Source organism: Hyperolius riggenbachi, chromosome 2 (assembly GCF_040937935.1).
Source record: "Hyperolius riggenbachi isolate aHypRig1 chromosome 2, aHypRig1.pri, whole genome shotgun sequence".
Classification (NCBI taxonomy): domain Eukaryota; kingdom Metazoa; phylum Chordata; class Amphibia; order Anura; family Hyperoliidae; genus Hyperolius; species Hyperolius riggenbachi.
The window spans coordinates 331,467,617-331,492,289 of NC_090647.1; the positions used below are offsets into that span (position 1 = coordinate 331,467,617).

The following is a 24,673-nucleotide window of genomic DNA, read 5'->3' on the forward strand; positions in this document are numbered from 1 at the left end:
GGAAGTTTGAGCACCACCACAGTCGATGAGGTTAATAACCGGGATCAGCCGCTATAAAAAATTTGGGTGCCCGATTAAAAAAAAAAAAAAGGCAGACTGCTACAAATAGCAGGCCCGAAGCCTGCGGCACCCAAATGTCCTATTTCGGCGTTTGATCTGTGTCTACAGACTGCAGGTACACAGCGAGCATATGTAAACAAGCAGCCAGACGATTCTCACGGCTCTTCAGATACATTTTGGTGTCGATTGGCATATTTATGTTATCAATACACATTTCCTTTAAAAAACGTAATCTTTGCTGATGACCCTAGAAAATAATATCAAAGTTAAGTTAACTTTCATATTACACAATATTATACTTTATTTTTAAGGTTCTCCTTTCACCTTAGCAACCTAAGTAAGCATGGATACAAGTAAATATATGTTGGCATCTGTAGATTATGTAATACCATCGGTGTCAAATTGTAATATTATAAAATAGTAATTTGAAGCTAATCGAGGCCTATTACTCTAGGGCCCGGCTAATGCTTTGTGCATTTACTATAGTAGGGTCATTCGTACAATGACATCAGAACTCTTGTAGAATTCTTCTTCTTAGCATGTTTCATCTTAAATAAGAGCCAACAAGAAGGAAAAACACAAACAGCTGGAGGATTTGAAGTAATGCAGAAGGAAGCTTGATATAAAACAAATTAATACAGCTATCGATCCTTTGTCTTTCAAGATGTAAGGTAGTTAAAGTTATGATCAAAGGGCATGGCAGCTCCATCTGTATTTCTTAAAACTTGCATGGCTCTGGGATTCCACTTTTAGAGGTAACAGCGACCATTGCCTTGTAACAGAGGTCTTTTGGGCATACTGTCTAAATACAGATGGACAGTAGATTAGTTTAGTCCTCTAAACCACACCCTTTTACATCTCCAGAGGAAAGTCTAATTCCAAAACACTACAAGAGGGAGTCATCTGTGCAGCCACCCTCTAGACCGTAACGGAATTCCTGCAAGTTGGAAACACCATAGAAGTGGATGAAAGCTGCCGCCACAACTAGTACATGGAAGATTTGGTGGGACTGGAACTGGAAAAGAAAAACGGAGAGGCATATTAAAAAGCATTCCGAAAAAAAAAACAAAAAAAAAAAACAAGGTACTTCACTCTTTATAAACCACACACATCTTACAACAGAATTCCAGTGAAAAAAATAACACACAAAACAATTATGAACTAAGTGCACACATACCCATATATCAAATTTGCCCGGGAAGAAACGTTCGGGAATCCGTGCTGCATACAGACCCGCTCCTGTTATGTACATGACAGCCATTAAGAAGAACCAGCCCATTTGACCTACAGTAGTTGCTTTAACAAAGCCTTCAGCAATGGTGAAATGCATGGTTGGGACAATGCCACTCAGACCAAGACCAAGAAACACACCTATGAGGCAAAAAGTGAATTATACTTAATCATTCTGCTGAAGTGACACCATAGGCACTAATTTGCAAGTGAAAAGGAATAAAGTAAAAAATAAGGTTATATGGAAACTTATATTTGTGTTTTGTATTGTGGGCGGCCCTGACTTCAGATATTTATTGGGCACCAAATTTCCTCTCCTTAACAATAATACAATGGGAGCCTATGGCAGCACCCAAAAATTAGCATTTTTTGATGGTTTATTTTTGGTGGCTGTGGGGACGGTTAAGGTTAGCCATGAGGGGTGGGTGGTTAGGCATCGTAGTGGGAAGGTTCAGTGTAAGACTAGGTTTAGGTGCTGTAGTAAACTATTGGTATTGAATACCGACATTTTAGTATTATTTTTTTCCACATTAACAGTCGAATATCGGTTTATCAGGTTTTATGGCCGTCCTGTACGCAGTTATGCATAAAAGTTTAGCAAACTTGTATCCAATGGGACAAACTTTTTACAAAAGAGTATATGGTGGATGAACAATTAATTTTCTTCTTAAATCTAGGAGTGTTTTGCATCTAAGAACAGGTAGTTGATCGATCATTTACTGCATTTAGTAGGCATACACTTTACAACTTTAATAGATTAGATTCAGTAAAAACAAATTAAACTCTTTAAAAAAATTCATAAAAGAAACTAGGACATTCCCAATCAGCATGGTTTGCAACCTCAGTCACGAAGTGATCAGGAATGCCTGTTCTTTGTGAAACCGGAAAGGGAGTGAGTGAGGGGGTGTCAGTGAGCAGAAATAGTACACAAACGCTAAACGCTCAGCACTGCAGAGTGACTCAAAAATGTAGTCTAAAATGGAATAGTGCAGGGTGGTAAACCAGGCAAAAGATCAATATCAGGACTATCTTGACAGTTTTCCAGATCAACCCCTTATTTTACTGTGTACACAAAGCTTTTTTTTTCCATATCCCTGATGTTTAATGAAAAAGCGTGGAACACCTGCAACAGAGAGACAGCCAGTACTACAAACCTGGCAGTAGGTTCCAAACCTTCTCTCCTGTATCCAAAATTAAAATATTAGCTATAGTTAGTGGGGATCTCTGTAAGCTTGTGGTGTCTACAATTGGCGTATACTGGTGTATGGTGCAAATATGTGTGCGTTTCATCTGTAGTTTCTGGATCTATAGCGTGGGATTTTGTCTATGGCGCAGAAGTAGGTGGCTATTTATCTATTGTATACGTGTGAAGATGTCCAATCCTCACACAGACAATACAAAAATTACATGGGTCTCAATGCAAAATGTATTTTGAAATTATAACTACAGATTTTGACCTTTAATATTAAACAATGTTTCCAATAAAAATACAAACAGTACCAGAAAGTCACCATCCTTCTCTCCTCCTTGCTCATTCCCTCTTCCTCTTACAGTTACAACACCCCGACCCTCACTTGATTACAACATTCACCACTAAAAATCATATCATACCTTTCTACTAGAGAAAGGCTGATAGGAGAGGCTGTTATTCTCTAATAGGTATGCATGGCACCATTGGGGAGTGCAGTGGCACCTTTCTCCACATTTAAACAAGGCAGTCAGCTAATGATCTCCACTATTATGCTGGATCCAATCCCAAGCTCTAGCAGCACAAAAATTCACAGCCAGATGTCAGTGTACTGAACTTTGGTGTCCAAAATAACTTCTCACAGCCAATCAGGGCTCAAAACAAAATCCTTGTGGATAAAAACCTGGCACTTCAACAATGTATGACATTGAAGTGTATCCATTACGAAGAGATGCCAACCTTCCTTTTAATGCAATTTCATTTTATCTGTATTGTAAGAGACCTATTCTATACTTAGAAATAAACTTACCTGCCCGTGTTGGCCTGTGCTTTGGTGTGGCAAAACGGTCCCATTGTGCTACGACAATCGCTGTGATTCCCAGCACACAGACAATAGACAGATATATGAGTCGTGGCTGTGGGGAGCAGTAAAAGGAGTAATATAGCCAGGGAACAAAGCTTCCCATGATCAGAAGGGCAATACCAGAGTAATCCAGCCTAGAAACCAGAAATGGACAAAAATAGAAAATATGACAAGTTTTTTTGGGGAATTTTTTTTTTTTTTTACCAAAATATTTCCATTTATGGCAGTGTAAAGTCAAGATGTTGCTAAATGGCCACACAGACATCAGAATGTTAACCATAATCTGATGTAGCAGCCTCTGTTTTTACACAATAGGATTTTTCAATTATTTGTTTATTGAACATGATGGAGGAAAGAAAATGGTATAGGACATCAACTGGCTGTGGTAATTGGCTAAGAGGGAATTTTTGTGGGCGATACTGAAGTCCCTCTGCAAGTTGCCAACAGTCATAGAAAGTTAGATAGAAGTTATAGCTGGGGATATTAGCGCTGTGGCATATAGGTAATCTCTTTACTAGCAACAAATTTCTAGCAGGTAAACCTTATGGTCTACTGATGTCAGAAAATATATTTTTATTATCAAGCTGTCATTTTGAAAAGTAAGTGCAAATACTGTACATGCATCTTTGTAATTATTGTTATTGTAAACTAATAAGAAACTGAAAGCTTCTGCCTTTGTCCTGACTCATACTGTAGCTCTTGTTGACCGCATTCCTATAACCTCAAGTAACCGTGAGAATCACAACTGTATACTGTGTGCAGAACCATATTAGGATTTCATCTGATGCATTTCGTCCTGAGCTACTACACTGCCATCTGGAGCTAATAATTGTTACTGCAACACAGCATACTTTTCAAGCTTGTGCTCAGCAGTGTGGATAGATGGTCTGTATGTACTGTATATACGCAGCTATGTGGGAAGTAAATCAATCCAGTGGAACTACATGCAATAATCTTTTAGGAGTCAGGTGACATTAGGACCATTAATCATTGGTCTGACTAACGCATTGGCTATCATTCATAAAGGAGCTGTCGGTAAGGAGAATCAGTGCGGGAAAACACCACTGCCGGTGTTTTAGACTTCTGGCTGCTGATTCATAAAAATGTATCCGGTTGCGGTAGCAGTGCGGAGATTCCCCAAACTAGGCTGGCGGTAGGCAGGCGGTAGGCTTGCGGAGACACGGAAGCAGCCGAGTTGATACATTTCTCCGTGTTCCGCTCTGCTGCAGCTGCCTGGGAGGTCTGTGTGTCTCCATTCATTTACATTGTTATCGCCACATCAGAGGGAGCGGTACTTCCCGACCTCACACCGCTTGCGGTGATCTTTATGAATTAACATTTTGCTACATTTTTTTACAATAATCACCGCACAAGGCGGTGATTTAATCGCTGTGCTCGGTAATGTCAGCTTTTGATGCGGAAGGAGCCTTTATGAATGCAGATTTTGGTACATGTGCGGTAAAGTCAGCTGTTTTAAGCATTTCCACATGCGGAAATGCTTTATGAATGATAGCCATTGCAGGATAACTCCCAAAGTATACGTTTTTAGTTGACTTGTACATGATGTATAAATGCTTCCATACTTTTAGTGGTGTACAGTGAAAATGAATAAGCATTGTACCTTGTATTCAATCAATGAGCAGACTGCTATTTGGACATTTCTTCTATTTGCAGAGGGCTAAAGATGAGACCACTTCTCTTCTTTCCATGTTCATACACTGCATATGTAATTTTCCACATGAGAATTTGTGCATTTTTTAAATGCCGGAAGCTAGGATTTACTAATCAAAAAACGTATGCCTCTTGGTTGGCCCTAAATAGTTTATTCCATTTTTTGCTCATCAGTATTAACCAAATGGATGCTTTTAACACTACTGGAGTATAAACCAGCCTTCATATCACATGGATGCTTCCTACGCATCCACAGTCTTCTGGCCCTGAAAATGGTCCTTTGTATCCCTTTGTAATAATAAATAGCAGCCTTTTTTCAGCTGCATGATGACAAATATAAAATATTTTACATTTATTGGAGGAACCCCTCCCTTTCATATTGCCGGAACAGAATCCGGCAGACTGGTGGAGTAGATGGTGTCCGGCAAATAAGGAATTGCTAATGTCTGCCACCTATATAACCCTAGTTATGAAAAGAGAAGGGTGAAAAGCATGCACTGAAATGCTCATAGGCTTGCAGGAGTGTTTATTTATCTATCTGTATGTGTCAGAATGGTGCAACTAAATATTTTAAATTAAAAAATGTTTTGGTTTGGGTCCTCTTTAAACTACAAAATGGCCTGCCCACTTTGGATGCTTATTTATCACCTACAGTGTGGTTAATGCTTACCATATGACCACTAATGCTTCCAGCAAGAATTCCGTCTGTATAAACTGTAAAATCCCTTACTTCATGCCGACGTGATAATGGCAGCATGTAATAAAAAATTACCCCCTCCTACTGTGCATTATGGGCCTGTTTCCACTGTAACCACGTCCGTTTCCAAATCAGACGTGGCACCTGTGCTGCTGTGAAGCAGATTCACTATAGCTGTGCCATGCACAGCTATAAGGATTCGGATGCATGCTATGGAAAACGGCAACATGGCATCCAGAATCACACCACCAAGCCATCTGGACAGCATGCTTGTGTCTGAATAGGTTGCATTTCCTCATCTGTCTTGCATGCAGGGAAACACTGTATATTCATACATATCGGAAATGGGCCCCATGTCAAATGACCTAGGATATGTAACCAGTATGTTAAAAACAGCAGGAAATATAAGGTAGCTAAAAGCAGCTTTTACCATCAAAGGTGTGGGTACATTTAAGAAAATCTTGCACGCTCAAATTGTTTACTCCCACCCTTATAATGACATAGTACTCACTTGGAAAATGTGCGCGAGACTTTCTCAGAGTGGCAATATACTGTGTGGAAAAGCCAGGAGAAGCTTAAACATAGCACTGCTCCCAAAAAGAACATTCCAAAGACCACCTTTTCTTGAAGGGGAGCCATGAAGTACATGTTTGGTCTAAGCATTGTCAGAACACCAAGGAATAGGAACAGCACAAAACCTGCACGATTGGTATAAAAAGAAGAAAGAATGTCATTTATAGATAAAAGGCTAGCCTATACATTTTATGCTGGGTACACACGATGCGTTTTTTCGGTTGATTTTCCGTCCGATCGACTTCCGATTCGATTCTGTTATCTTTTCTTATCTATTTCCGATCACTTCTATGAGAAATCGATCAGAAAAACGATCAAAAATAAGATGGGACATGTCGGAAATAATCTATCGAACCATCTATCTAACACAAAATTGTATGGTGTGTACCTAACATAAGACCATGTTTACCAAGTTATCCCAATCTAGCATCTATTTATTTTACAATAAAACTGGATCAGAATAAAAAAAAAAAAAAAAAAAAGATTAAATATTAATATGATTTATATTATTTTGCTTTACTTTCTGTTCCAGAGAAACCGGAAGGGAATGGAAATCTTCATGTAGGAAGTCACGCCTACTGTAGGACAGCTGTCATGGGAACAGGTGTCTTCAATGGAAATGTACACTCATTTGTTTCAGCAACTACTGTAACATTTTGAGATTCAGCTCATTCTTTGGCTTTGAGCAAATACCTGCAGGAATTACAATAAATCTTTTATAAGGGGGCAGGTGTTAAAGTGTACCTGTAGTGAAAAAAAAAGTGTCCCAAATGGGTACTTAAGTAGGTAGAGGAGAGCCTCTGGATATGGGTTTGGCTTTTCTGCCGAGCCGGAATGAGGGGCCCATGCTACTGCGCAGGTGTGAGCTGTCCTGTGCTGTGCACAGCAGCCAGGCTTGTTCTCGTATGGGAATGCGGCCGAGAGCTTTAGGGTGGGATTGGGGGAGCTTCTGGAGGTTCCAGAGGCTTCCCTTTACTGAGGCAAGCATCTATATTTCTCTTCTATTGATCGCACATGTTTGCGTTAATAAACACTACATATGAGTTTTCCTGCGGTCCACCCTATCTAAAGGTTTTATACGCACATACATTTTCCAGTTCAACCCCCTGCAGATTTGTTCACTCAGAGAATTGGAAGAAAATCAATTCTCTTAAAAATGTCCAATCAATAGAACGTTGACTAATTTTGACCAAAAATTTACCAGAACCATTTATTAGACAAGACTGCAAATGAGCAGTGGCAGATCGATTGATGGCCCATAGTGTTGCACTAAATCGAACAGTGCAATGCTGCAGATCGATTGAGTTTCAAAAGATTCCCTGGTGATGTACTGTGCGTGGTAAGAATCAATTCCATTCAGAAAAGAATTAATAGTTTTGGAACATTGCCTGGAAATATATGTGTGTATGGCCTGCTTAAAACTAGTAAAAAAAAAAAAAAAAAAAAAAAAAAAAAAAAAAAATGATGAGCTAATACTACACTTTAAAAATATCACAGAAATTGGTGGGACTTCTTCCTGCCATTTACCTAATAAATGAGTCCATATATTTCCTGTTTCAGTGTGTATTCGGAAGATGCTCCTGAAGCAGGCACGGAATGATGGCATTGGGGGACGGTGACCATGTAGAAGATAGTCATTATCTTTCAGCCAATCAGGAAGAACATCATATGGAATGACTCTCCATCGGCCTTCCCACACCTTGAGACAAGAGAAATAGAAGAGAATCAGAAATCAATTTCCATTCTTAATTGTATTCAAAGTGACAAAAAAAAAAAAAAAAAAAAAAAAAAAGGATATCACAACTGGCTTTTGTTTTTAAACAGACCATTTACCTACCTGAATGTAATCTGATAAAATATAATCGCAGGGGAAAAGAATTCATTTCCAAAACACATTCGCGGCTCTGTAACCCTTGAAGCTCACCCTTAAAAAACCCTCACCTTTCCAGACTAGCATATAGTCCACCCTAGGCCATTCCTTTCAGCCCCTGACCAAGCTCTGCTTTCTGCAGAACGTGACTTGCAAACTCGCTGCCTTCAGATATACAGCCTATCTTCCCTGTTCATAGAGATTGTGAGATCCCAAGGGATGGTTTCTCTCCTTTTTGTTTCTTGAAATTTCTGTATCATTTGTTAGCTACTTGAATAGTCACCATGGCATTTACCATAGGTGGTCTACCACATCTGAGTTACATACCCATGTGTGGGTTGTTACTTTTATACATTGGCATGGAAGCTGATGTTGCTATATAAAACACAGAACATAGCTTAGAGTTCCTTTTCATACAAAGTTACATACAAGTCCAGGTGGTTAGAAATCTCTCCAATAGTAACAGAGACAAAAGAAATCAAAATATTATGTGTAGAGTAAGGAATAGTTACAAAATATTTATAGAGTAAGAAAAAGTTACAAAATATTGTTTGTAGAGTAAGGAATAGTTCTGACTTCTTGACTAGTTTTCATTGCTGTTCAACACTTCCTGTCCCCAAGATTACTGTACCTGTTTCCATATTCAACTCAGAAAGATCAGTGGAGGGCCAGAGCACAAAAAGTAAGAAAACATTATTCAATGGGTATAAAGCTATAAAAACCCATAAAATGTATAACCCCTTTCCACAAAATTCAAAGACAGAACATACCGTACTTTTCCTGGTATTAGGTCACAAGATGGTGAAGTAGGTAAGTTGTGCAAGGTGCTCTCATGTCAAATTGCGAGGTGACCAAGACCAAAGCTTTGTTGTCTGTACCCAATTCTCTTTACAGGCTTGTGGTCAGTTTGTCTTTTACCCATAAACAAAAACTTGCCAAAATGTTTTAATGGGATCATGTGATAGTAAAACACTTTTTGTTTAATTATAAAATGATATATGCTTCACAGAACTAAGTAAAATCTATAAAATGTTGTAGTGGTGAAAGAAATGTCAATGTTCACCTTGTATACAAACTCTTCCATTTTCTCCATGGCATGGTGGGCCTGTAGCGGTAGAGTCAAGACTCTAACCTCCTCTTCCTCCTCTTCTTCCTGAACCACTTTAGCTGCTTGGCCTTCATTGCTCTACATCAAGGTAAAGACATTAAACCTATGTCAGTATGCAATGCAATTACTTATTGTTACTGACATGAATAACTTAACATGGCAGATAATTGCAATGTAAAGGCTTACAGCGGGGTAAGTAGCCGTCAAGCATTGTCATTCATCATAAAAAAAATTATAATAGATACCATCTCATAATTATAACTCAAAGCAAAACATCCGTTAATAAAGTACTTCTTGCTGCTTTAAGTGTTCGAAACCGGAACATTACTCACTCTGCAGTGAGGTGAGGATGACGCGTGTGCAGAAAAAAAGAGAACACACTATACAATCTGTTTAATAGAAAAGAATATAGACATCAAATCTAAGAAACTAATTAAATGCAGAGCATTTCCAATGAATATTTGGCTATTATAGTAATAAAGCATTAAACGACAACTATCACAAAAAAAATATAGTTTTTAAGAAACAAATATAAATGTACATTTCTCCGAGAATAAAGTGCACTATAAATTACTTTTTACCTATGGTGCCATCATTTACAATAGGTAGTATTTGACAGCTCTTTAAGGCTTTGGACAAGTCCATCTCCTCACAGGTGATTCTCGGTTATTTCTTCAAATACAAAAGCACTTACACAAGCTCAGTCCAACTGGCAAAACAGTGTGCAGACAAGTAGGGAAGCCGCCTCACTGCACCTCCGCTTCGGATGTCTCATTAGGGATAACAGATGACTGGCAAGTGCGACTGGTGGCACCGTAGCATGGCAGCCTCGGTTCTTGGCTTTCGGACATTTCCCCCCCTTACTTTCACTATCCAACCCCCTGTCCTACAGAAACTGTATGAGCCAAAACCAATTCCGGATACAACTCACCCTTTGTACTTAGATGATTCTGATTCTGGCTGACTTCTTTGTATAGATCCTTTCCAGGGGGTGCTTTTGTGAAGAATAAAGGGTACTAACGCATTATCCCATCGAACAAATGTGGCTGCTGCTGGTATATACTCCCCTTTGGAAATCTACATATCGTTGGATTATTGGCTTTCATTTGTGCTAAGCTCGGCTTTGGTGTGATGCATCGTTCTTTAGTTAGGGGGTGTTGAATAAAGGGGTGTCCATTCCTTTTAAAGTGATACTCCCTGCTTTACAGGAACCAATGTCCCCTTGTGGGCTCAGTCCACACTGTATTTTAGCTCTATATCCTCTTGGATAGTGGAGATTGCACACCAGGACCATCGCCCACCTGCTCGCTGGGCTTCAGGCTGGAAACTCGGGTGGCCAGGTTAGATCTGTCAGCTTTATAGTCATTTATAGTGAATTTTACTCTGGGGGAAAAAAATGTACATTTTACATGCAGGTATTTTACAATTTTTCATGATAGTGCTATACCTGCTTCTAGCGCAAGCCTTGCTGAAGAGGAGTTAGGGGACTGCAGGTTGCAGAGTTATGACAGTGATGTTCATACTGTTTTGTACTGCACAGTTACAGCAAGCCTGGGCTGAAAATTAAGAGCCAAAATAAACATACACATGTCATACTTACCTCCTGTGTAGTCTACTTATCAATCTCTTTCTCCTTTCCTCTCCTTTCCTGTTTGTCCCCTGCGATCGATGGAATTCTCTGTCCTCCATTTTAAAAATGGTCATTACCTCATAACAGCTTCCTGGTCAGCACACAGTTAAACTGTAATATCGCCCCCATGATTGATAGGGAAACCTGAACATTACCTTGCTCATCAGTTGTAGTTTCAGTTATAACTGACAGCAATTGATATATAACTGACAGCAATTGATATATAACTGACAGAAACTGATATATTTCAGTTCTGACAAAATCTTGTCAGAACTGGAAGGAATTGTAAAAAGAAAATGGTGAACTTCTGAGAGGAACTGACGGCGAGCTAAGTATGTAATATTACATTTGCAGGTACATCGTTTATTTTAAATAATTTTACAGGGTTCAGGTTCCCCTGGTGTGGCAGTTGGACTGTGTCAGTTCAATTCAGGGAGTGCTTTCTTGGAGGGAAAAAAAAAAAAACCCTGGAGAATCCACATTGGGAAGATATACTATTCCAAAACCTGTCAGAAAGAGCTTCAGAGCCATCAAATAATACCCAGCTAACAGCTACAAAAGAAATAGTCATTCACAATGCATTTTGCTCTGGGACAAATACACAAATAATTTTCTTTTAGGCCTGGTGCACACCGAGCAGTTTTTGAAGCGATCCGCAAACCGCTTCAGCCTGTGAAAACGCTTGGCTAATGGATTTGTAATCTGCTACACAAAAAAAACACTCCAAAAAACGCTAGGCATGTTTAGAAAACGTCTCTAAACATGCATAGAATCGCTCTGAAATCTGCTCCAAAAACCTCTAGCGTTTACAGGATCTGCTAGCGGTTTTGGTGTGCACTGGGCCTTACTGTTTTTCATCTTAGTGGTGCCTTTAAGAAGTTGGCATGTTGTGGTTATATAGAATGTTAATAAGTTATAATTACTAACAACTGGCCCCAGTGCTCACTACCCTGTTCAACCTTTCCCTATCCACAGGCACCTTCCCCTCAGACTTCAAGCAGGCCACTGTACTACCCCTGCTCAAGAAACCCTCCCTCGACCCCTCGCTACCCTCCAACTACCGTCCTATCTCCCTCCTCCCCTTTGCCTCAAAACTCCTTGAGCATCTGGCTCACAAACGCCTGACCCAGTACCTCAATGCCAACTCACTGCTAGACCCACTGCAATCTGGATTTCAGCCTGCCCACTCAGCCGAAACTGTTCTCACCAAAGTGGTCAATGACCTTGCCTTAGCTAAAGCTGAAGGTAAATACTCCATTCTCCTCCTCCTTGACCTCTCAGCAGCTTTTGACATAGTAGATCATCCCCTACTCCTCCAGTCCCTCCAGTCCATGGGCATTCACGATCTCGCCCTGACCTGGCTTTCATCCTACCTCTCCATCCGCTCCTTCACGACCACCTTCAATGAGTCCTCGTCCACCCCCAACCACCTCTAGGTGGGAGTCCCCCAGGTTTGATCCTTGGCCCCCTACTGTTCACCCTATACACATCCTGCATTGGCAAGGTTATCTCCTCCATGGGTTTTAACTATCATCTGTATGCAGATGACACCCAGATCTACCTCCACACCCCTGACATATCCACCACTACCATGGACAAGGTCTCCTCCTGTCTATCAGCCATTTCCTCCTGGATGTCCGATAGGTTCCTGAAACTAAATCTAGACAAAACGGAATTTATGATCTTCCCACCCCGGACATCCATGAACCTCCCAGATGTGCATGTCACTGTTAACCACACTACCATTCGCCCTACCTCTCAAGCCTGCTGTCTGGGTGTCACCCTGGACTCCGCACTCTCCTTCACTCCCCACATCCAAAACCTCAAAAAGTCCTGCAACTTCCACCTTCGTAACATCTGTAAGATTCGCTCTTTCCTGACCTTTGCCACCACCAAACTCCTCATCCATGCCCTCATAATTTTCCGCTTTGACTACTGCAATGCTCTTCTGTCTCGTCTCCCTATGACCCGAACAGCCCCACTGCAGTCCATCATGAATGCGGCAGCCAGAATTATCCACTGCTCCCATTGCTCCACCACGGCGGATCCCCTCCTTGAATCCCTCCACTGGCTTCCTATCCAGTCCAGAATCATATTCAAGATACTGTGTCTGACCTACAAATCTGTCCAACCTACATTTCTGATCTTACTCAGAGGGACACACCTAGCCGCTCACTCCACTCTTCCAATGAACTTCGCCTAACCGCCCCCCGCATCACCCAGTCCCATGCACGCCTCCAGGACTTCTCAAGAGCTGCTCCAACACTATGGTACTCCCTACCGCCACCCATTAGGGCAACCCCCTCCTTCAACATCTTCAAGAAGGCCCTCAAAACTCACCTTTTCACTCTGGCCTACTACCCCTCACAAGTGCTCTAAACCCACAGCTGAACTCTGGTCCCCTACCTTTTGTGTCCTCACCTCTCCCTCTAGATTGTAAGCCTTTGGGCAGGGTCCTCCTTTTGTGTCCTACCTGACCATGCATGCGCCTCCATTACTGTGAACCCATGTTATGCATCTAAGTGAACCTAACTTGCCTAATCTCCATGCTCCCCTCCAGTGACTAAGCATTACCTTGTACTCATACTGTGCTGCATGATCTGGTCTTTCTTGTATTCAGGTATTGTCATTTTGCTGTATGTCACCCCTAAATATTGTCTGTAACCCAAACTAATGTCCAGCGCTGCGTAATATGTTGGTGCTTTATAAATCCAATAAATAAATAAACTGTGTGCCTGTTGATGCACTAGGAAATCATTAGTGTCTCCATAATTCCCTAATTACGGTTATTATTATAGGCACCCATCAGTGTTCCATTATATTGCCCCCACTAGTGCTTCACTCATTATAGTGCTCCCATTAGTGGCCTCCTCATAAAACTACATGCTATTAGAGCTCTAGTCATAGAGCCCCCAGTTCAGTGAAACTCCCCTCAGAAATGTTTGGAATGCCAAGGTCATGTGCTTGCTGACAGCAACACAAAAGAAGGATCTTTCTGATCCATGTATCACATAGAATGGCAGAGCAAGGGATGGAGTGAGATGTCACTAGAGAAAGGGGCACTGCGCGTGTGTGTGTGTGTGTGTGTGTGTGTGTGTGTGTGTGTGTGTGTGTGTGTGTGTGTGTGTGTGTGTGTGTGTGTGTGTGTGTGTGTGTGTGTGTGTGTGTGTGATCAGAAACCACAAACATTAACCAGAAACTGGATGTGAGCCACCAATACTGTGCCAGCCAAAGACTGTGATTTTTGTAAGAGATGGGGAGCGGGCATGACACAGAGCCAGAAACTGACAATTAAACCAGAACTCAGACGTGAGTGAGCATGTTGCCATGTACTAGACACCTTTGTTTAATATACAGGCCTGCGGACAGCATGGTAACATTTTCATCCAGAACTGTATACAACAGTCAAGACTTAAATGTTTTCTCCTTGCAGTACAAAGTTTCCCACAGGATTTGATTTGACTTCTGGATTAAAAAAAAACAAAAACTGTTGGGCTTAGAAGCTTTACTTTATTTTCTGTGTAACCTAATTACCGAAAGCTGATCTGCGCTAGCTTGCTTTATGCCATGTTACTCATTTACAGATATCACATGGTTTGAGGACACTGGCTAACTGATTAGCACGCTTCCTTAAAGCAATTGGGTACAATTAAGTCCAATAAAAGACATCACAAACTCTGCATGTTCTCCCTGTATTTCCTGCATGTGGTAGGATGTCTTTTAACAATACAAAATACAAGTCAAAACAAAACCCAATCTGCAGGTACAGGACGCTATTGCAAGTGTCAACACATATCTTTGTAAGTGTTGCACCTGCAACGCGTACAAAGATACATTTTGACTTTCGCAATAGCGTCCTGTACCTGCGGGAACGTGTTGCAGATGCAACGCATACAAAGATACCTGTTCACTTCCGCAATGGTGTCCTGTAACTGCGGGAACACGTGCAAGAATACGCGTGGCGGCCCACCGATTCAGAGTTTGCAAAAACGAAACAAGCTGGCGGAGGGGGACCAGAGGATCCGTGAGTGATTTTGAGGGCACAGGATGGCTGCAGAGGGCTGGTAGAAGCCCCAGGTAAGTGAAACTCATTTTCTTACATGGGATTAGGTTACCTTTAAGAGGCCAGAGACTGCTGGTACACAAGTGATTACAGCACTCATAACTCTGTATTGTGTGAAACAAGGATTGTGCAGCTAAATGTCTTGTCTTAAATATGTGATTGCGTGACCAGAAGCAGAGATCAGAGAGTCGAATGATTTGGGGTATTCAAAGACGGCTTTGGGGAGAAGACAATGCAGGCAATTATAACTTTCCCTTACAAGAGAACTGCCGGATTTTCATGTAGAGGCTTGATATCTGCTTGAAAAAACAAAATCAATCAAGGAGTTCTTAGGGCTGGCTCACACAGGCCTCTGGCGCAACAGATGGTGGCAGCCTGTTTAGCTGATGTTAAACTTTTCTGCTGCTGCACAGAAAAGCGATTGGCATTGGTTCCCGTTGTTGCTACATGTAGCATTCGAGACAAGACAACAGGATCTACCGCAAAATTTACACGACGGTCGGCGACCTCTGCGCATGGCTGAGCAGCGCAGGGACCATACTGCGCAGTAGTATTGCACAGGTGATGCGAGCACAGGGCCACGTAAGCGCAGAAGAAGCCAATCCATCGGGGGGTTGGTAATACTTCAGAGTTGGCCAGCAGGACAGCTCGCCTCAGATGTCCTTTAAAATACCCCTTAACTGGCGACAAAACTATTGAATAAAGCCCATGGTGGGCTAGGTTGCCCGAGGCTCATTGTCCTTGAGATCCCTCCCATTCCCCCTTCCCTCCCAAGGGGAATGCAATCAAATATTTTGAGGATAGGGAACAGGGAGGACCCCCAGGACAATGAGCAGCATAAGGTAATTTAGTCCACCATATTCATTTTTTTCCTGGTACAGAACAAGTATTGGAGGCAGAGCACCAACGCAGAAGTCAGGCACCTGACTTCTATCCTCTCCTCTGCCTCCAATGCAGTGTTCTCCCCAGGGCTAATTAGGTGGGCGGGCCACCCGGCTGATTTGAATCCCCACCCGGATGCTATCAAAGGCCCGCCTGCATGCATACAGTACTGCTCTGCTCTGCCATTGTGTTCATATTTGCTGCTCTCTGCTCGCTTGCACAGAGCGGGGCTCCCTTCGCATAGCCGTCCCTAGTTCGGCTGCACTGCCCGCCCGTATAGTCAGACATAGTCAGACCTCCAGATCATCGGCAGCCTGCAGGGATGAGAGAGGGGAGTGCTTCCTCTTCCTCTACATAGGAACAGGATGGTGCCGGTAGCCACGGTCACAAGGCTCCGACCTCTATTTCTTCACATTTTCTTTTGGCAGCTTTTTGTCTCCCCCAGTTTACAGGGGAGGATGCAGGGACTTCAGACTGCCCACAGCGCCCAGGTTTTCAGCCACTGGGCTACGGGCTGCCGACCGCCAGCTGATCGGGTCCACATGCTCAGTCACGTGTTCAGTGACTCGGCCGGCCATGTGGCTTGCTAACTGGAGGTTGTGTCCCCTACTCCTGCCACCGGTACATAGAATCCTCATGCTATGCTACACCGGATCCTCCTGCCGCCACTACATCAGATCCTTCTGGCGCCGCTACCTTACGAATAGCATCAGATGATCGGGCTGCGGACGATCTTGGGATCAGAACCGCTAACGAGGAAGCATCACCGGCATGACCAGGCTGCCAGCTTATCTCTGGATCGGAGATGCCACCTCATTACCGCTCCGAGCTGCCATTGGGTGAAGTCCTTGCACCAGGTCCCTCTCCCCTGTCGTCCTCTGCCAGTGCTTCTGTGCCTGCTGCCGCCAGATCCTCCATTCATCACCGCTGCCCAGGACACCAGACAGGTCTGTGTTGACCCCCTGGCCCCTCACACATAATGCTGGTGCACCACCCCAGGGCCACAATGCCTCCACTCTGCTGCTCTGGACTAGGCCGCAAGCCAAGGGCTAAATTAGGTGGCTGCCAGGCCTGACACTTCTGCCCTGCCAACGTCACCCCTTGGCCCCATACTTCACCACTCCAAAAAGCAGCAGGGGATCTCAACTCAGCTGTGCTGACCTCTACAGTTGTCACCCTCACTCCACCTTGCTGACAAACTCCCCCTTTCCCCCCCCCTCCTTCCCCCATGAAATCCAACCTTACCCGGCTACTTTTTCATGCCACCCGGCAAGAGAAAAATTCTGGGGAGAACACTGCAATAGATGAAAATTGCAATCATCTTTTGGATTCCATAAACATATACGGTACTCTATATACCAGGGCTGTGGAGTCGGAGTCGTGGAGTCGGGCAATTTTGGGTGCCTGGAGTCGGAGTCGGGAAAAAATGCACCGACTCCGACTCCTAATGAATTTGTAACTGTAATTAAAATAGAAAATATGATAAAATGTTCTATTTCTCAGATAATAGTCATTAAAAATAATGTATATATACAGTATATATACAGTAAAAGCTGTGCTTAGTCCACAAAAATGAAATAAACCAATCAAAATTAGTTACTTGTGCTGCTTCAATAAAGCAGTTCCCGTATTTTTAAGGTCAGATATACATATCTGATTGTGACTGTATATATGATGTGTACACAGGAATCTCTTATATATACTAAAAAACATCTATACTGTAAGAATAAAGCCTGATGTGTAGCTGTGTCACTAATAGAGATGGAAATAATTCTGCACTGATGCTGATTTATGCAAATGTATGCACTCCCTTTGCTGATGAAATCAAAGAATTTGATATGTTGTTAAAATTTTGTTTGGTGACTACAAATTAAAGGGTACCTGAGACGGATGAAAAGTAAAGTTTATACATACCTGGGGCTTCCCCCAGCCCCCTTCAGGCTAATCAGTCCCTCGCTGTCTTCCTCCACCACCCGGATCTTCTGCTATGAGTCCTGGTAATTCAGCCAGTCAGCGCTGTCCGGCCGCATGCCGCTTCCACAGCCAGGAACATTCTGCACCTGCGCAATAGTGCTGCACAGGTGTAGTATGCTCCTGGCGGCGGAGTGTGTGCATGCGCACTACGCCCGACTGGCTCAAGTACCTGGACGCATAGCAGAAGATCCAGGTGGTGGTGGAGGACAACGAGGGACTGATTATCCTGAAGGCGGCTGGAGGAAGCCCCAGGTATGTATAAAACTTTAATTTCATCTGTCTCAGGTTTACTTTGTTACACAGTAGTACTATACTCTACATATGCACTCCCCACAGAGCTGCAGGGAATCCACTGAGAATGCTGTGCACATTGAACACAGAGGTGTTGTCTGTCACCCATAAACCTTGTTCAGATTGTGCATGAAGAATGTGTAATAGAGGAAGAATCTCCTCATTCCCCTGCAGAGTACCTGCACATCATTCTTACATGTACCCACACTTACATTGCCTAGGGCCTGATAGATGTTCTTTGTTCCGGTTTGTACCTTTTACAAGTACTCTTACCAAGGACTAGTTTTAGTCTAAAGGGAATAAATATAGTAGTCTACATATCCTTCTCACTTCAGCTGTTTTGTAAAATTCCTAAGCGTTGGCAGTTAAGAGACGAATTTCATGTTACATACTTTTAATCAACAAAATTGTAATATGCAAATTAGAGGAGTCGGAGTCGTGGAGTCGGTGGAATCCTAAACTGAGGAGTCGGAGTCGGTGGATTTTTGGACCGACTCCACAGCCCTGCTATATACATATAGAATACATTTTTCACATAGAAATACATATCGTCCAAATCTATAGTTGATAATGGATAAACAGAAGGACAGAGACTTTTTCAGCTACTCACACAGCCTGGCGTCTGTCCAATTCTTTCTATCCCGGTTTCGAGTAATGGTCCCAACTCTGTCAGCTCCAAATCATCAGCATCTGCTCTGGCACCGCTGGGCAAGCCACTCTCTTGTCCTGAAGCTTTGCACGTGGCCATGAGGCCTCAGGGCGATAGTCTGAAGACAAAGGTTGCTGGGTGGCAGTTACGTTCTCTTCTCTCAGTTACAGGATTGTAAGCTAAGAATACAAAGACAAATTAGTTATGGTTCCTAGCTGACACATGCATATTCAAAAACATACTGTCAGCTAAGTAGCCAATTTACTTGAAAGAAAAAAAAAAAAAAAGAAAAAAAAAGAAGTATCTGATCATGACGTAAACCCAAGCAATATAAATTGAACTGAAAGCTACATAGCATATACAGTAGCTCACAAAACCGGTTACACCTCTCACGTTTTTTGCAAATATTTTTTGCAACTTTCCATGGGACAAAGCTGAATATATGACACTTTGAAACAACGTAAACTAGTCAGTGAACAACTTGTAGAACAGGGTAAATTTGCTGCTCCATCAGAGTAACTCAGCAGACAAGCATTAACCACTTAACGACCAGCCAATACCGATAGGCGGTGGCTGGTCGTTTGTGGATTTCCATGGAAACGGCCTCTCCTTCGAGCGGCCGTTCCATGTCATTTCACGGCGGGGGGCTCTGTGAACAGGCTGCAAGCCGCCGATCGCGGCTCGCAGGTGAAATGTAAACACGCGGGGAAGAAATCCCCGGTGTTTATGTCGCACGGCGCTGCTGTCACAGCCTCTGAGTTGCCGGGGATCGCCGGCATCTGATAGGCTGGAACCTATCTAAGGCGGTACAGGACGGATCGCCGTCCTGTACCGCCCATAGTGAGGAAAAGAGGGAGGGAAAGAGAGGAAGGGGGGGAATAGCGCTGCTGAGGGGGGCTTTGAGGAGCCCCCCCGCTCGGCAGTAGGGGGGGGGGGATTGGGAAGTCTGATCGCCCTTCCTCAAACCTAATGTGTGCTTGGGGCTGAAGAGCCCACCCAGCACAGATCAATGAAAATTCCTGCGGTCCTTAAGTGGCAAAACCTCTGGCAAATAAAAAGTGAATTGTCAAAATTCTGCCCAATTAAACATGTTACTCGCTAGTGTTACGACTCCACACTGACTCCACACTGACTCAAAATTACAAGATCTAAGACATGCATGGGGAGCAGGTGTGTTAAATTTGGTATAATCACTCTCACACCATCTCATACTGGGTAATGGAGTGCCAATGCACTCAAAACTGAGATGCAGCACAGTGGCCAAAGCCATACAGTGGTTTTACAGGACAGGTTCTACTCAGAACACACCTCGCCATGGTCGACTTAAGAAGTTAAGTGTACATGTTCAGCGGCATATCCATAGGTTGTCTTTCACAAATAAATGTATGCCTCCTGATAGCAATGCTGCAGAGGTTGAAAGGGTAAGGGGGTCAGTCTGTCAGTGCTCAGACTATATGCCGCACACTGCATCAAATTTGCCTGCATGGCTGTCATCCAAGAAGGAAGCCTCTTCTAAAGATGATGCACAAGAAACCCACAAACAGTTTGCTGAAGACAAGAAGACGAAGATTACAGACTACTGGAACCATGTCCTGTGGTCTGATGAGACCAAGATAAAAGTATTTGGTTCGTAAGATGTCAAGTGTGTGTGCCAGCTACCAGGTGCAAAGTACAAAGACAAGTGTGACTTGCTTACAGTCAACCATAGTGGTGGGAGTGTCATGGTTTGGGGCTGCACGAGTTCTGCCGGCACTGAAGGGCTACAGTTCATTGAGGGAACTATGAACGACAACATGTACCTGTGAGATACTAAAGCAGATCCCCTTCCTTCGGAAACTAGGCCAAAGGGCAATATTTTGTCTCCAGACCTAAACCCTATTGAGCATCTGTGGGGCATCCTCAAATGGAAGGTGGAAGTGCGCAAGGTCTCTAACATCCACCGGCTTTATGGTATCGTCATGGTGGAGCAGGAGAGGATTCCAGTGGCAACCTGTTTAGACATTATTGGCTGTGTGTTATTTTTGATGGGACAGCAAATTTACAATGTTATTCATCTTGGAGACAGATTTTCAAATTCCACTATTGCCAAGACTGTCAAGTTGGATGTACTCCAGGGTCACACCGAAGTCCCTTCAATTTGACCTTGCAAGCCAATGTATTGGTCCTATGTGACAGTCAGCATCACTGAACAGCAGATATAATCAGAAGCTTGGCTCACCTAGAGCACATGCTGGAGATTTCAGAATGTAATTAAAAATGATTGATTTGCTTTGCAATTACTGAAAAATCAAGCATTTGCAAAATAGTGTGAACAGCTCTTCCAGGATATAGCTTTATGGATATACTGATCACCTTTTATCTGCTCGAGAGAGATATTTGGTTGATCAGCCAACCAACCATTTAATATTCTTTCATATTTATATAGCGCCAACATCTTCCGCAGCGCCATACACAGCATTGTTTTGTCACTTAACTGCCCCTCAGAGAGGCTCACAATCTAATCCCTACCATAGTCATACGTCTATGTATGTATCGTGTAGTGTATGTATCCTAGTCTAGGGCCAATTGAAAGAGGGAAGCCCTTATTGTATCTTATCTGTAGTGCCCTGGCTAAGATTTGAACCGGGGACACAGTGCTGCAAGGCGAAAGATCTAACCACTATGCCACCATGCTGCCCATCTTTTTCCTTTAAGCTACTATACATGGATTTACAGGCAAAAACTTGCTAATTAGGCATTGTATTGGATAGTCAGAGCCCCCCCCCCCCCCCTTTTATTAGGGCATGTACACCGTACGTGCAGTGCTTTGATGCACCACACATGGTGCACATGAACATATCAAGCCCATGTACATTCAGGACTAGTCCATTACTAATTCCACAAGAAGATTGCTTTCTAATGTGGATGGCATGGACCTATGGACATGCAGAACACACTGCATGCATTCCTGCCAGAAAGCATGAAACCATTCACACGAGTCCATACCAATCATACCCAGGGTCATCCATTGCATTTCTGCAACACACAAACCCAACCTGCACATTTTTGTTTCAGACAGCAGATGCTTTACCTCAGCAGCGCAGAGGGTACACAGAGAGTGGCAGCATATTTGTACTATATGGCTGTTACCCCTCTGGCATAGTAAACCAAGCCTCATGTTACCACTCACACACATGCTGTAGGTTTCTCTGTGGTACTGCATGATGGAGCATTTTACGGACTATGCACAGTTTTCTTTTCTGTTGCACTGCTACCATAAAGCATCTTATTTAGAAAACAAACAGATGTGGCTGTTGCATGTTGGAAAATATGTTTACATAAGCATAAGTGTGCAAGAGGCTTAACTGACTGTTGGCACACATTGCTGGACAGAGTGATAGCTGGTGATGCACTTGCACAATTGTGGAACACAAGTTCCTTAATCCGCTCAGGTTAGACCAGGCAATATTTAAAAGTTTGTTCAGCCCCCTCCCCTTTCCTCTGCTGACATTTCTTGAGAAAATTAATTGGCTTGTGCCATCCTCTACTTCCATATAAGTGAGCAGACTTCTCACCTCAGAATACCACTACATGCTTAGGCAGAGATAATATATATTGTAACTGCATAATGATTTTCATGTCGGACTATAGTTGTCTGCGTGTAGTAGCCTTAAAGGGGAACTGAAGAGAGAGGTATATGGAGGCTGTCATGTTTATTTCCTTTTAGACAATACCAGTTGCTTGGCAGCCCTGCTGATCCTCTGCCTCTAATACTATTAGCCATAGCCCCTGAACAAGCATGCAGCAGATCAGATGTTTCAGTGGTTCAGACTTATAAGTCTGATCTGACAAGACTAGCTGCATGCTTGTTTCTGGTTTTAATCAGATACTACTGCAGAGAAATAGACCAGCAGGGCTGCCAGGCAACTGGTATTGATTAAAAGGAAATAAACAGGACAGCCTCCATATACCTCTCTCTTCAGTTCCCCTTTAACATTGCAGCATGATTGCTAAAATGTGCATGTGCTGCTAACAGTATATGATTGAAGATAAGCTAATACATACACAAGCTCATCCCACAATGTACCTACAAAATCAGTGAAAACCGCAGGACCTGCTGATAAATTGTGCTCCCCCATGTATTATAGCTAGTGTCTCCCATCCACCCAACTGTTGAGAGCATGCCAGCAATTCTTGTTCCCCTCTGAAAAGCAGCCCCTGTATCTTCAAATTCTTTTTCTTATGTCTTGTAAGAGCGCAGGAAATGTAGTCTTGTGACCTATGGCACTGTCCTGGACCTCATGTGACAAACTAGAAAACTGTCAAACAGCTAAAGAGATGACTATGAACCACAGGCACGCTCTACAGGTTATACTTGCATCCTCACATGACTCCAGCACACATTTTGCGTACATCGCTGGGGTCCGGAAAACATTTTGTTACAGGCCACACTAGGGCTAGACTTGTGTACAAGGGTCACTTGGGAAGTAACAGAATTTTTTATTTACTCAATAAAGGAAACATTTATTTTAGACACACTTTATCTTCTGATTATTTCTCCATATAATCACCTTTATTTTTTAAGCATTCACGCTTTGTTCACATCTAAAATTAAAAAATAGCTGACGCCAGCGATTTTTTGCACTGTATTTATTCATAAAAGCGCAAACGCAATCATTAGATAAAGTGATTTGTGAGCGTTTTGCATTTTTCCTATAACTCCATTGTAGCAAAATTGCCCTGAAAATGGTACATGCAGCGCTTTGCTATGCAGAAAGCGGACGAAACGCACTGATATGAACTCTCCTATAAGGAATCATTGCACAAGCACTTTTAAGGCGTTTTTAAAAATCGCCGGTGCTCAAAAAAAAAAAAAAAAAAAAAACGCCCTAGGTGTGAACAAGCTCTTATTGCATCTTTTTTTCCCCCTCCATTTTTGAGCTGTATATTCAAGCTTAAACTTGTGGGCCTATCCACAGATCTATGTTGATGCAGTAGCTTATAACATGCCACTGACCACTTCTGAGTTCTGACACTTGTTTTACAATCTGTTTTTAGTATAATGATAAAATCACAGATACTTGTTAATGGTTATAAACATCGGGTAAAATGGCAAAGTCAGAATTGTGGATCATGTTCTAATTTTTTGTAACAGTTAAGAAAATGTTAGGCCCCGTTCACACTGCACACGTTCCCATCAGTGTTTCGGGAACGCGTGCAGGAGGCTGACACGCACGGCATCAGACAGTGCATAGACTGCACTGTGATGTTCACACTGCATGTGTTCCGGACCTGTGGGGTCCGGGAACGCATGCTGCACGCATTTTTTCCCAAAACTTTCAGTGAATGGGATCAGCCACGCAACGCATACAAACGTGGATGGCGTGAGTTTGTACGCATTGCGTTCCGAACATACGGCCGTCAGCGTTTGCCAATGTGAACAAAGCCTTATGTTTCTGGGTCTGGATCTGAGGGAAGCCATATTCCCCAAACGCAATGAAATGCATATAATTCAGAGTTGATGTAGAATTATGTACGTTTTTATACAAATTTATGCAGCACGAAAATGGACCAATTCAAACCCAGCTCAGCTTCATTCAATTGGTCCTTTTTCAAGCTGCATCAATTTACATAAAAATAGCATAGTTCTGCTTCAACACAAAATTATTTGTATTACATTGATTGGGATGGTCTATCTACTAGCCACACGCAGGAGGATACTATAGGCCAATTTACTGAATGATACCGTCATTTTCTTCTTCACAGAAGAGGATCAATAGCTCCATAAAATCAATTGTTTAAAAGACGTCAGGTTTTCTTGAAAGAGTTGTTCACATTACTTTAGAAAATCAGATATTTTGAGCACTGCAAGAAAATCACTGGTTTAGAAGAATCTTCTAAAATGCATGGTCAGCATATACAGTATACAAAGAAAAAGCTCCCAC

The 24,673-nt window shown here is 42.7% G+C and overlaps 1 protein-coding gene across 3 annotated transcripts in view; it reads right to left on the reverse strand.

Moving 5' to 3' along the window:
* Nucleotides 1–331: 331 nt before the first annotated feature.
* The window catches only part of ADIPOR1 (adiponectin receptor 1), a 30,925-nt gene continuing 6,583 nt past the window's right edge, over nt 332–24,673 (reverse strand). For all 3 annotated transcript variants that reach the window (XM_068269362.1, XM_068269361.1, XM_068269360.1), the window contains 7 exons: nt 18,711–18,928; nt 9,216–9,338; nt 7,810–7,981; nt 6,221–6,407; nt 3,288–3,475; nt 1,238–1,431; nt 332–1,075 (listed from right to left, as the gene is read on the reverse strand). In XM_068269362.1, coding sequence (XP_068125463.1) covers nt 947–1,075; nt 1,238–1,431; nt 3,288–3,475; nt 6,221–6,407; nt 7,810–7,981; nt 9,216–9,338; nt 18,711–18,848 — 1,131 coding nt within the window. In that variant the 5' untranslated portion in view covers nt 18,849–18,928 and the 3' untranslated portion in view covers nt 332–946. The remainder of the gene's footprint in view (nt 1,076–1,237; nt 1,432–3,287; nt 3,476–6,220; nt 6,408–7,809; nt 7,982–9,215; nt 9,339–18,710; nt 18,929–24,673) is intronic.